At 35.8% G+C, this 14,376-nt stretch overlaps 1 protein-coding gene across 16 annotated transcripts in view; it reads left to right on the top strand.

Moving 5' to 3' along the window:
* Positions 1 to 14,376, top strand: part of LOC145248306 (endophilin-B1-like) — a 407,921-nt gene that overhangs the window by 242,587 nt on the left and 150,958 nt on the right. For 12 of the 16 annotated variants that reach the window (XM_080110210.1, XM_080110204.1, XM_080110208.1 and 9 more), the window contains one exon: positions 11,279 to 11,296. The exons of the other annotated variants lie outside the window; for them this stretch is intronic. In XM_080110210.1, coding sequence (XP_079966336.1) covers positions 11,279 to 11,296 — 18 coding nt within the window. The remainder of the gene's footprint in view (positions 1 to 11,278; positions 11,297 to 14,376) is intronic. 16 annotated transcript variants of the gene reach the window in all.

The raw sequence follows: 14,376 nt of genomic DNA, 5'->3' as shown, positions 1-14,376 counted from the left end.
CAGGATTTTGTGATCACATGGGCACTTGCTGCTATTTTGATTGAAGAAAAGTTGTTTTTATTTTATATCTGAAGGTTGCTCAATATCCTTAGTATACCAGCTCTCTTCACCCGAGCAACGCCGTGTAACCATGCTAAGAAATTTGAAAAAAATGGACACAATTTTCAGATGATGCTCTTGGGCATATTTGGATTCTTCGGACTACTCTCTTCATTTTGAAAGTTATTTTCACAACGTTTCAGTTGATGTAACCTCTGACCTTCTTCAGGTGTATCTTGCTGAACTCTGGAATCTTTCTGTCAACTTCACTTCTGTCAAATTTGCACAGAATGTAAAAAGGTAGTCTGAAGAATCCATGTAATACAAATAATCAAACCTCATCTCAAAGATTCAGCAACTCTTGGGCATCATGAAATATATAGAAAGAGATGTCATAAAAATTAAAAGCAACACATTTTTAGATTTAGCAGAGAAAGAGATCTTGTTTATATCACAAATGTCTATCTCCTATAAACGGTCATGTCCCGTGATGATTTTGAACACTAAGAGTGAGTTGAGCCAGCTACAAGTGATTTTACAACATCACGTGTCAAAGCAGCCATTTACATCTGTTCATAGCTGACTCTTCAGCATACCTCAGTCATCAAAGATACACACACTAGCAATAATTTCCAATTCAGTTTTGACCTTTTGTCCTTTTGCACCATCCCAGTAATTGTCACCTTTACATCCATATGGTAGGAAAAAAAAAAAAATATCCATAAGAATTGGCAAAGCACAATCTAGATTTTATTGCCTCTAACACTTTCTATAGTTGAGCCAAGAAATCGAGCTCACAACCAGACGCCAAATATACGTTGCACACATAATTCTACTTTATTGATCTGATAACTTGGCCATTATGTGCTGTTGACATTCAGAAGCTCCAAGTATCTGTCACTATTGTTTCCAATACATCCTTAGGCACCATTAGTGTTTATTAATGGTAAACTGCAGCTCTTCCCGCTGAGTGTTTTCCTTCTATCTTGTCTTTTCAAGACTAAGGTCAATAGACACTTTCTGTCTTTGTAATAATGATCTTTTATTCTTTTTATCTCCTTACATCAAGTGGCTTCATGCCTTGTCTGGTACGACTTCCATAAAAAATAATATTTAGTCCTTTTCTCTGTTAATTTTTGATTTTCTTTGCCATTGAGGAAAAAAAAATCTTTCTCTGTTTAAATTAGTCACCACAAGTGAGATGTGTGAAGTGATTTCTACGTTTCGGAAAGATAATTTTAATGCGGAGTGCCTATGTCACATATAGTTTGTTTTTCTGTCGGACCATTTTTTTTTTTAAATTACATTTGCGCCCCAAACAAGGCACAGTGCCACTTTGATGTAGGGGGCTACTATCAGGGACATAATATGCAGGGATACTATGTAGGGAGTTGAGCAGCAACATGTCTGTTCACATTACATTTGAACTTCTGCATGTCAGTACAGTTGGAAGTGGGAACCTTGAAGTGAATTCCAAAGTCTAGCAGTTCTGGGGAAGAAACTATTAGAATAGAAGGCTTTCTTATATCTGGGGATTTCTTCTGTGTAGGGATGGGACTTTGCTGCTTGTTAGGTTTTTCGGGGGTATTTATGTCGAGGGGGTTTAGTTTGTAATGTTGACTCTATACACAGCACAATGTAACATTTGATGAGGATTCGTTTTCTTTTGCTGGTGGATCGAGTTTAATCTAAAAAAGCATAACCTGTAGTGAAACCAGTTCATCACTGATGACTGACAACTGAGCATCTACCAGATGTATTTTATGATTGTCTTTTAATGGATGACTAGCAGGACAACTCCGTGTTGCTTGGGGCAAAAGTGTAATATATTTCTACTAGAACTTCTATCTCTCTCCCTTGATTTCCCCTACTTCGTCCCTCTGTTTTCTCCAGTCAGTCCATTTCTCTCTCTGGACACACACACTTTTATAGATTACTTGAGGAATGACTTGGGATAAGAGAAATAACTTCTTGAAAAACAATTAGTTACTTCCCTTTAATTAGTACATAAAATAGCTGAAAAACTATCGGTTTACACTCGTAAACTGAATAATTTTTCTAAATTTTAGATATATGTCCGAGGTAATGCTGATCAAGAAAATATAAACTTCATGGGGGTTTGTTTAGGATTTTTCAAGTTTTAGCTGGACATACGAACACACATACGCACAAACAACTGCCGTTTGTAGAATTGGTAACATTGTGATTCTAATATATCTCTTGTGGGAGTCATTAGTTATGATTCAGCAGTTTTTTTCCAAATTTATACATAAATACATTTTCTTTTAAAATTATACATAACATAAGAAATCAAGGAAAAATGAATCCTTTTTGCAAAAACTAACCCCGTTGACCCTCATAAAATGAATATCTTTTTCTAAATTTTACATATTATACGTCAGAGTCCATGCCCTATCAGAAGATATCAACTTCATGGTCGTTCGCTTTGTACTTTTTTTACTATTAGCTGGACATACAAACACACACACACACACACACATACATACATAAATACACACATTCACACTTACAGACAGTTGCCCTTTATATATTAGACTAGCCTGGGTACACGACGTTGCCCGGGTGTTTGGAGGTGTGCGTTGAGCAAAAAAAAAAAAAGTGGTGGCAGGCAGGCTCGAACCTGTGCTGCGAAGGTGGAAAAGAAAATGAAAGAAAATCTGACGTCTTAACCAATGTCTCCATGACGATACCGGAAGTCAAAAGCGTTGAAATTAACCAAAGTCAATCCTACGGTGACGATGACTTGCTAAAATGTGATGAAAAAAAAAACTACCCCTCCTTGTACAAAATGGCCGAGTTTAGGCTGAAGGAATTAATGTGTTTTGGGCCAATTTTTCAATATTTGTCGTCTGAGATGTCGAGCTTCAAAATGATACCAATCTTGTCAAGATCTGTCGCCTGTCAAAAGTTTTTGCAAGGCATACAAACATACATACATACATTTAAACCGAGAGGTGGGATTTATATTATAGATTAGTGAGAAATGATCCAAATCTTTCTCTTGGCACTCTTCTTAATCATCAGAATGTAACAAAGCAAAACCCCTGAAACTGCATAACATTTGACGATTACATCTGCAACGATACCAATCCGACACGGAAATTAGTTATGTTAGAACCATCATGCTTGCGTGCACTTTATATGTTTTTCATTTATCTATTTTATTTATTTATTTATTTGATGATCACGCACGTTTCCCCCCACCCCCACTTTAGTTTCTAGATCCACCTCCTATTTGGTTCAGCATCTCAAGGGATGTTTGCCTGCAAGAAGCCTAGTTGAAGTGCAATGCCTACAAGAAACTTGATACTTTGAATTTCTTTGTTTTAATCGTAGCTCAATAGCAGCTTGAGTTTTTCGTTAGAAAAATGAAACCTCAGTTTTATTGTAGTTGTGTTTCAATGTAAGTCTGCACGTGCATGCTGTATTATTAATCTTGTTCTTCCATCTTCAGGATTACCTACATGGATAAGAAGTTTGTTTGATAATCCGGATTTTCTTTTTTCTTTCTCCCACACTTCAACCTCCTTTTTCTTTTCTTCTGAAACATTATCACATATGAAAATCCATCATTTTAATCAATAATCTTATTTCAACATTGACCATCCGAACATATATTTAATAAATGAGTCTTAAGCAAAAACACTTTGATGGCTAATAATGTCTGTCTGTCTGTCTGTCTGTCTCTCTCTCTCTCTCTCTCTCTCATATATATATATATATATATATATATATATATATATATATTAGTATATTTGGGCAGCATTTTCTCCTGTATGCACGTTTCATTGAAGAGCAGAGACAACTCTTACTTGTTTCTCTTACAATATATATATATATACACACACACACACACACACACATATATATATAACAATTTATAACTTTATTAACTGAAGGAGTATTCTCTCTCTCTATCTATCTATCTGTATATATATATATATATATATATATATATATATACAGAGAGAGAGAGAGAGCGCGGGGGTACTTATACAGTATAACGACCATACTTTCTTCAGAATCGTCTAAACAATTTATTTATAAAAGCGTTGGAAAGTGCCAAAACGCTGAGCATCTTAAGCTTAATAGAAAACTATTATTTTTTTAAATTTAAATATTTATCTTGATTTGATCCAAAAATTCATGAAAAAAATAGAAACTCTTTGTTTACTATCAATTGTTTGTAATTTAAAAAAAAAATATTCATTCATAAAACTTACCTTACAACTAATGTTTATTTTTTTCTTTATTTTAATTTTCCATATATTTTATAAAATTGTTCAATAATTATTCAAGAATATTGTTTTCACTTTTCATTTTCTGTACTGACAGAAATAATGTATTTTCCATTGAAAAAACTGGCCAGCATTTGTGTGTGTAAAAGAAATGTTTTAAAAAATAAAATTTTTATTCAGCATCTTCAATTTTTTCCATAAACTGCTCGGATGATACTACAGTCCTTATACTGTATAAGTATTAAATATTATTTTTTATCTACAGAAAAGCTTTTTTTGCCTTTTGAAGTCACATTCAGTATAGATTTTACAACTGGTCTACTTACTGTTGGGTTTGAACTTACAACCTGGGGTCTTGTAACCCAACGTCATTAACCCCGTGATCAACAGATTATAAATATGTATGTGTTATAAATTTTAACTTATACATACATTTTGTGATATTTATGCAAATATGTTTCAACATAAGCCAAAGATGGCCAAGTATTTTCAGACAGACAAAAAATGGATAATATGTTACAGTATGAAGAATTCAAATTACCTAGAAGACGTCACGTGATTTGGTAGAAGCTGCACCAACTGGATCCCATCTTCTCTCCAACTCTTCCATACTCATTAATCTTTATCTATTTCACATTTCATTGCAAGAGAAAAACAAAGTTTTAAACTCTTACGATCATTACGTTTCTGAATTTTAGAATTCCTGAAGGTTGAAGGTTCAATTCTCAGTGCGGACGACCGAAAGATATAATTGTGAATTGCTAAGACCTCTATCTATGGCTGACAGAACGAGAGCATGTTATCCCTGTAAAAATAAACAAAGGGTTCCGTTCGTAATTCTGTCCAAATTCCTACTGGTGCTATCAGATTAGGCTGTCTGAAGATATTGGCTTCCTGAGAATTTTTTTTTTTTTTTTTTTTTTTTTTTTACATTTTCACCCCAAACAAGGCATATTTCCACTTTGTTGTAGTGGGCTACTACCAGGGACATGGGCATCAGGGGTACTGTGTAGAGAGTTGGGCAACAAGATGTCAGTTCATGTTACACTTGAACTTCTGCATGTCAGTATAGTTGGGGAAGCAGGGACCCGGCAGGGAATTCCAAAGTCTAGCTGTCCTGGGAAAGAAACTACTGGAGTAGAAGGCTCTCTTATGTCTAGGGATCTCTACTGTGAAGGGGTGGGATTTAGCTGCTTGTCGGGTTTGTCTGGGGTATTTACGTCGAGAGGGCACAAGTGCTTGCAGTTCAACAGAGCATTCACCGTTAAAGTACTTGTAGAAAAGGCAGAGGGATGCAACATTTCATTGACGGGACAGGGGCTGAAGTTTAGATGACAGTTCAGGACCTATCAGATTGGCGACTTTCTTTTGAACCTTGTCTAGGAGCAAGAGACTAGTGGTAGCTGCACCAGCCCAAATATGACAACAACAACAATACTCCATACATGGGCGAGTGGTGGCCTTATAAAGGTATAGGATACTTTCGGGCATTTCTATCTTTCTAGCACAGTAGAGAGAACCTACCTTCTTTGCAGCGGTCCTGGCAATACTCTCGATGTAATTGTTTCAACTCATGTTTCCTGAGAGCGTTAGGCCGAAGAGTTTTAAGGATGTACTTTCAGATAAAGAATCATTGGCCATTGCTATTGGTGGTAGAGAAGGTTTCTTGTAATTATTGAAGGAAACGAGTTTTGTCTTGGCAGCATTAAATGTGACCATCCATTTATGTCCCCATTCCACTACAGATAGGAGGTCATCCTCTGGTGCTTCTGCCATTTCTTTAGATATGTGTTCATTTGTTTTCCTGTTATAGACTGTGGTGTCGTCAGCATATATACGCATCTCACAGCCAATTTTGTCAGGGAGGTCATTTATGAATATTAGGAATAACAGAGGTCCCAGGATAGGCCCCTGAGGCACTCCCGCATTTATATTGTATTGTTTAGATGTACGACCGTCGAGGAAACCTGGATTTCTCTTATCTAAGAAGGATTTAATTATGTCATGTATTCTTCCAGTGATACCATATGATCTGATTTTCCTAAGACTTTCATGCCATACCCTATCAAAAGCCTTAGATATATCTAGAGCTACCGCTCTACCCTCCCCCGCTTTGTCCAGTGATTGGTATATACATTCTGAGATTACATTTAGGATGCCTGCTGTTGAACAGATCCATATTGTTGGTCAGTCAGAAGTTTAGCATCTGTAAGGTGATGGGCTAGAGCTTGGTTAATTATTGTCTCAAATATTTTGGTGAAAAGTGGGAGGAGGCTAATGGGGCAATAATTTACTGGATCAGTTCTTTCACCAGAATTCTTGAAAACTGGTACTACAGAAGCAGTTTTCCAGCAGGCAGGAAAGCAAGATTCATTAAGGCATTTGTTGTAGAGTTTGGAGAGAACTGGAGCTACTTCAGCGGAGCACTTTTTTAATAGCACAGCCGGGATGAGATCAGGTCCACATGCTTTTGCAGTGTCAAGATTTCTTATGATAGCATGCACTTGTGAAGGGGTGATTTTCAGATCGTCTAGTGTGGCGTCTGTCCGCAAAGGAAAGTCAGGGAGAGGGTGGTTGGCAGGGTCCAGTGTGGAGTTGAAGGCAAACCGACTGGCAAGCATGTTAGCCTTCTCAGTTGCTGAGCAAACAACCTCATGATGTTGGTTAGTGGGGGGATTGTTGATTGCCCATTATTTACTACACTGTTGTAGATTTTCCAAAAGTCGCGGGTCCCTAATTTCTGTGCTTCGATGTGTTTTTTGGTGGTTTCAGTAAATTCTCTCGTAGCTGTCGCTATTTCTTTCTTACAGTTACTTCTGGCTTCTATATACTTCTGCCTGTTTGAACTGGACTTATGTCGGTTAAATCTGCGGTACGCATGCTGCCTTTGCACGATGGCAGCTGCACAAGTAGAAGTAAACCATTGGGTGAGTGGGGCTTGCTATAAAATTCCTGTGTGGGAACATGTGCTTCAATTGCTGTTTTGAACCATTCAGTGGTCTCATTTGTGCACTGTTCAGCAGGAAGTGAAAATATATTTTGCCATGGGGCATCCCTGATGAAATCCCTGATGGCTTCCCAGTCAGCCTTTTTATAATATCTCGTTTTGAGCAGTGGCTCTTCATTTTTAGCTCTAAAGTTTAGGGCTATTTCAACTATTACCACTGCATGATCGGCGTTCCCAAGTGGGCTGTGGGCATTAGTTACACAGTCATCGGGAACTGTGGTCAGAAACAGATTTAGAAGTGATGTGTGTTGTTCTTGCTGGTCTGGGAAACGGGTTGGAAACGTAACCATCTGTGATAGGGAATGAGATATAGAGAAGTTATATGTAGTCATACCAGCTGCGTCTGTGTGAGTAGAAAATCCAAGCCAGTTACTGTGGTGGACATTGAAATCCCCAAACACATGCACTTGTGTCGAAGAAAAGTGCTGTATCTATGCTGTCAGAGACTTTGTTAATTAGGGTACAGTTCTGGGTTGAGGGAGAGTGCTAGAGAAAATATAAATAACTAATATTACGTTACATGTTAAGTCTAAAGCACATAAAGGCTTGATCGTCCGATTCTAGTTTAGTTTCTCTAGTCAAGGGGAGGGTGTTCCGAATATATACTCCAAGCCTGTGCATATGTCTGTCAGAGTCCTTACGGCAGAGTAGGAGATATCCAGGCATGTTAAAGTAGTTAGAGGGGATGGAGGAGTGTAGGTTAGTCTCACTTAGTGCTAAGATATCCGGGGTGTTTGTTAGGAGAAATGCTTCGACATCATTTAAATTAGTTCTAAGCCCACGGATGTTCGTAAATGCAAGCCTCAAGGGAGAAGGCAGGTTGGTTTTGTTTGATTTTGGGCCTGGTTTTAGCGTAATTTTTTATTGTACTGTCATTTTTTTTTAAGAGTTTCAGTTTAGGTAACGGATGATGAACAAATGGTTATGCAGAATACCAGACATGCAACACAAGCAGACCATCGGTTGTCCTGCTATCTGCTAGGATTGTGGCCTCGAGATAGCCCACCGGGGATGAGTGCAGGGTCCCTTTCCATATGCGACATGGCACTACAAACAACTCAATATTATACAACTGTTGATGGAGCAGCCGCTCTAAGTGCTACCAAAGAGTTAGGGCACTTGTACTACCAGTTGAGAACAGCAGCCAGGAACTGTCTATCCGGTACCCTCAACCCATCAGACGATGGTCAACCTAATCTACTTGTACTGGCATTATGGCATTCAAGCACTCCCAAGTGCCCAGTTGAGGGAATGGGATGTGTCGGGAGGGGGGAAAACGGCGTTCATTGCCCTAGTCAGGAAACAAGATTGACCACTGAAGGTCTGTCGACTCCCTGTGATTCGACCTCTACGCCTAGCTAATAGGCAAAGAAGGAGTATGGAAACCGGGTGATAGACAGTGCCTATCTACTCCTTAAGCAATTTAGGTTTGCAGACCGGTAATTTGTTTGAGTCACCAGCTCTAGGAAGGTTGTCATCCAAGACTGGAGAGGCCTTCCTCCCCTTAGGTTTAGTTTCAGAGTTTTCCTTCTCCTAGATGGATGACCAGGGAAGATCTACGGGTCCATCTGCACCGAGAGGGTTTTCCCCACGCCTGGGTCCTAATCCAGGTATTTCTGTGCCCCCGCATTAGTGGTTGATGTTAATGGGTTAGTTTATAAGGATTATAAATCAACTGTAAAATTATTATAATTAGAATTATACTCCTCAAAGTGATTACAGGGCGTTGCTATTTCATTGTTTGTTACTGGAAGAGGGCTGATTAATTCATGCAGTGGAAGCAGCTATATTTGCAAATAGATCTGTTGGAAGGAGTTAACATGGTTTGTTTTTTCCTTTAAAATGCACCTAACATTGATTCTTTTTGTTTTTCTACTTCCTTTTGCAAAACTTAATTATGTTCTGCAAAACCAAAAACAACAATCCACATTTTCCCCCTTTTTCTTCCTATTTCCCCTCTGCCTTTCTATCTCCCCCACTTCTGGCTGGTTTCCTAACTTAAAATATACCAAACATTAATACTGTAATCCTTTTCTCATTCCCATTGCAAAACTCATTCATGTTCTGCAGGGCAGATAACAAAAGCGATAAAATCCACTATAAAACAACCAAACCAAACACTACAAACTAGCGATTGAAGATACAAAAAGCTTGAAGAATAAAAATCTTCTACAAAATAACTGGATGCAACATGAATACTATTTCCCAAATAACTGGATTCGGCATTAAATAATTTGAAAAGGGTTGATATACTGTAAAACAAAGCAACCAAACCTGTCCAAATTCCCAAGTTCAACAGAAAGATTCTCTAGTTCGACAAGATACACCTGAAGAAGATCGGAGGTTACAGTGACCGAACCATTGTAAAAATGACACTCAAGATGAGAACAGTAGTCCGATGAATCCAACTAATATGAATAACCAAATCATCAGAAGGACCCGTGGCATAGTGAATATAGTATTTGGTGAAATTTAGTTGTAACTTCAGGAGGTTGAAGGTTCAAACCTTACTGGGGTCGACACTAAAAATACAATTGTGAATTACATAAGACTTATACCCAGTTGTGGCTGATACAGAGTATGCTACCATCGCGGGATTAAATAAAAGGTTCCATTCCAAATTCCATGTTAATTCAAGAGTTCAACAGAAACATTCCTGAGTTCAACAAGATACACCTGAAGAATTAGTGGAAATTGGGTATAATTTGATTATTTAAGGGGACAGTTCAATAAGAACTTGTTTATATTGAACTGAAAGATGACCATATTGTAGTCAATTGGAAAGCAGGTCAGCAGAACAGTTCTACAGGAGGGTTTGTTTTTTTTTCCTTTCAATTTGCAAAATTGAACCACATTCTACAAAGTCAGCAGCAAAAACAATTTTTTCCTACAAAAAAAAGAAAAAAGGTTGATATGCCATAAAATAAAACAATCGAACCAAACATAATGAATAAATATTTGAAGATATAAAGAACTTGAAGCATAAGAATTTTCTGAAATTGACTGGATTTTACAGTAAATAACCCGAAAAGTGTTGATGTGGCGAAACAAAACCTCATCATCACCACGCAGTCCTTCGTAGCTGAAGATGACTAGTCAGCGTTTCTGTGCTTTATCCTACAGTGTTGTAGCGTTCCGCACTCAATGTGGAAACTTTAGTGCATGGGTAAGTACCAGGGTTGTAAAACTTGATGATTTCAAGACACATGAATAACTTAGAAGAAACAGTGATTCGAGCACTAAGTAACCACATATTAGAAGACCCCCCCCCTCTCCCCTTGAACAAATTTGGAATAAAATAAGCAAAGCAACCTTTGAAATGGTTGCAGAAGTACTTGATTACTGAAAAAGACGAAATGCTGACTGGTTCAAAGAGAATGATCAAGAAATCAAAAGGAACATCTCAGAACATAACCAGGCGCTTAATTTAAAACTCGGCAATCCAAGTGCAGCCAACCTTGAAAAAATTAAAGAAAGCCAGGGCAAAGCTCCAAAGAAACCCCAAGGAGATGGAGAACAATTGGTGGTTCAATAAGGCAAATGAGATGCAGAGGTTGGTAGATGAAAACAACTCTGCTGGCTTCTTCAAATCCTAGAAGTGTATGGACCCAGGGATCAAATGAACAATACATGACTGTCATTAGATGAATTCAATACACTAACTGAAAACGCAACAACTATATAAGAAAAATAAGGAATAATAATAATAATAGTAGTAGTAGTAGTAATGACGATGACGATAATAGACTAAAATGTCAGACTCTAATGAGCTTTGTTTTATAAGACAAATGTTTATTATTTCCTTATTTGGTCATTGATATTGAACCATTTCCTAAATCAGTTATCGTCATTTTGTTTTTGTTTTTTTTGGGGGGGGGTTGTTTTTTTGTTGTTTTTTTTGTTTTTTGTTTTGTTTTTTCTCATGTTTTAATGAAATTTTCACTTTTTTTCTTTAATGCTTTCTCAATGTCAGGACGATGCTGTTGCTAAAGTAAGTTTTATTCTTCAATGGGGTTTTGTTCTTGTTACCTTGAAAGCAACTCTTCCATATTTGGATATTAGTTGTGATATTTGTTGGTATTTTTTTTTTTCTACATTTTAATATAGCTTTTTTCTTGCAGCTTGATGTAAAGACGGTTGCCATTTGCATACGATTATTTTTGAACTCTGCTATGCATGAAAATTAACTACATGCACCGAAGTGTGAACACGTTTTATTCCAGTTTTTTTTTTCACCATACAAAAATTAATGTCGTTTTCTTTTTTTGTTTGTTTTTAAGTGTTTAAAGTTGTTTTCCTTTTGTTATATTTTTAAAATTTAAGGACATTTCTTTTCTCGTTTCTATTCTTTAGGATTTATATATATTTTTTAATTTCTTTAAACGTTGCTTTTAATTCATATAAATTCTGTATGGTTTGAAAAATTTCAAACTCCATAACATGGTGCAACAAATAGTTTTTAAATAGAAAAAGCAACAAGCAAATCTCAGAGAATAAGGTTTTTAATTTTACAAATAAAATTTCGCTAGTGAGAATCAAACTTTGAGATATCGGCTTGAATACTAAACTAATTTGTATATCACGAAATTTACTACAAAACAATTTCATTTTAAGTTTAGAAATTTAGTTATCATTTAGGTCTGAAAGTGAAATGAATGTAGAAAAGTTTTAAACTAGTATTCCCTGAGATTAGCGTGTTACTTTTCTATTTAAATATTTGTGTTACTTTTTTTTATATTAAAAAAAAAAATTCTAACATTTTAGTCTTATTTTAATGTATGTTTTTAGAAATTGCTAGAGATTTGGATTTTTTGTGAGGTAGGGGATATAATTTTTTAAAAAAAATCTAAATTACATTTTTCTATTTTTTTTTTTTTTTAATTAAAATGCTGAAATGTTGACATACTATTACAACCATCTTTCGAAGTGAATGTTGTTAAATGCACATTATTTTGAAAGAACTGCGAATTTTAGTTGGAGAAAAAAAAAAGCATAAAGATTTAAATGGTTTTAAATTAGCCCTAAACTCAAATTATTTTCTTTTTTACTTTGTTCCCTGAGATTGGCTTATTACTTTTCTATTAAATAAAATATTATTGTTACTGTTTTTTATAGAAAAAAATAAATTATATTTCTAGAAATTGCTAGAGATTTTGAGAGGGGGGGGGGGCGTGTAACATAAAATAATTTTTTAAAAATGACATTTTTCTATTTCTTATAATTCAAAGTAAAATGTTAACCTAATTTATTGCATCTTTTTGAAGTGAATGTAGTTAAATTCACATCATTTTGAAAGAGAACTGCAAATTTTAGCTGGAGAGAAAAAAAAAACGTAAAAATTTAAATGGTTTTAAATTAGCCATAAATTCAAATTATTTACTGTTTTACCAAATGAGGTATTAACCTAGTTGTAAAAATAATGCTCTAAATCTCTTCCCCCTCAGCCTTTTATTTTTTTAATCAAGATAAAATCAATAATCCCAATGAAATGATTTTCAACTGAACCAAAGCTCCTCGAAAAGATATCGTGCCCCTCCCCCCACCTTTCATATGGTGATATGGTGCATTAATCATGTGTGAAAGTCCATGGACGAGTTTATGGCTTATTTTTTTTCATTTTCTGGCATTTTTAAATAGTCATCTGAACTGAATAGTCATCTTGAACTGATTTTTGACTAACTCTAAAGCACTCGTGCATGCATGCATGTATGTATGTGTGTGTGTATATATATATATATATATATATATATATATATATATAAAATCGATATTGTTTACAGTATATATACCTATATATTGACAAAATTGAGAATGTGTGTGTGTATATATGTGAGGACACTTCTAACCTATATATTCAACAAATTTTTGAAGTTTTGATCTATAAATTTGAAATTTGGTATATAGCGTATTCAGACATGTGAAAAACTTTTTAATCAGTTTTCATCTGGGAAAAAAAAAGGCTGCTAAAAGGGTCCGAATTGAAAAATTGGTACTTAGGTCATCAGATTTTTATCTATTTGTCAACTGTTTCATAAATATGCATGTGCAGTCATGAAATATGACCACTTCCTTATGTTAAGAATAAGTAGGTTTAAAAACACTTTTAAGAACGTGTCAAGCTGGCCTAGTGGTTATCGTACTTGACTCACTGTCTTCAGGTTTTGGTTTCAATCTCAGCTCGGGTATTTTTTTTTTTTTTTACTTACAAGAAGTTAACTGTTTAGAAAAAAAATATACTTGCATGCACATGTCTGTTTCTGCATTAATTAAAATATGATATCTATGCATAGTTTATGATCGGTCAACACCAGGTGGCCTGCTAGTGTATATATATATATATATATATATATATATATATGTCATCCACATACAGGCTGTTTGCTGTATCACAGCTCATCAGTGCACCTAGACTAGCACTCATCTCTAGCCAGATGTTGAACCTACAGCCATATAGTTTATAGTCGGCCGTTCTAACATCCGACCCATGAGATCAGTACCTGTAAACAACCTCATCAAATGTTTATTTATATAGACACTTGCCCACCGCTTTTACAGTGCTTGACCTGCTTGTTTATTTACAAAAAAAACAAAGAGAGCTTCGCATAACACACACACACACAAAACATCTGGCCTTGATCGAGGGGAGACTAAAACTTGCTGCTATGGTTTCTAATGATCTGAAATAACAGCAAGGGGAGACTGGCTTCCAAATATTTTTCATGTTATATCTTCCCTCTTTTGGAAATAGGATACGATTATGAATGTCTCCAGTATCAAATAATCCTTATACACCATGAAATTTACTGATTAGATCTGATGACCTCAGAGGAAAATTAAATCTAAACAGTATAAGATGTGTTCAGAAGTGTAGACTTTGGTGGTATGGTCACATTGAGAGTTCTTAGGTTAATAGCTGTAGAACAGTTGAGGTAGCAAAGTAGGCTAAGGAAAACATGAGAGAATGTAATAAGAATGAAAAGAGGGATAAATAAAGACCTGGTCAGAGATAGGTTAATTAAAAAGACAATTTCTAAAAGTTATCCAACACAGGCCAGCATGTAAAAACAGGCA

Source organism: Euprymna scolopes, chromosome 26 (assembly GCF_053919585.1).
Source record: "Euprymna scolopes isolate OS-2025 chromosome 26, ASM5391958v1, whole genome shotgun sequence".
Classification (NCBI taxonomy): Eukaryota; Metazoa; Mollusca; class Cephalopoda; order Sepiida; family Sepiolidae; genus Euprymna; species Euprymna scolopes.
The sequence above is the reverse complement of the archived record's forward strand: the minus strand, read 5'-3'. Positions and strand labels throughout refer to the sequence as shown.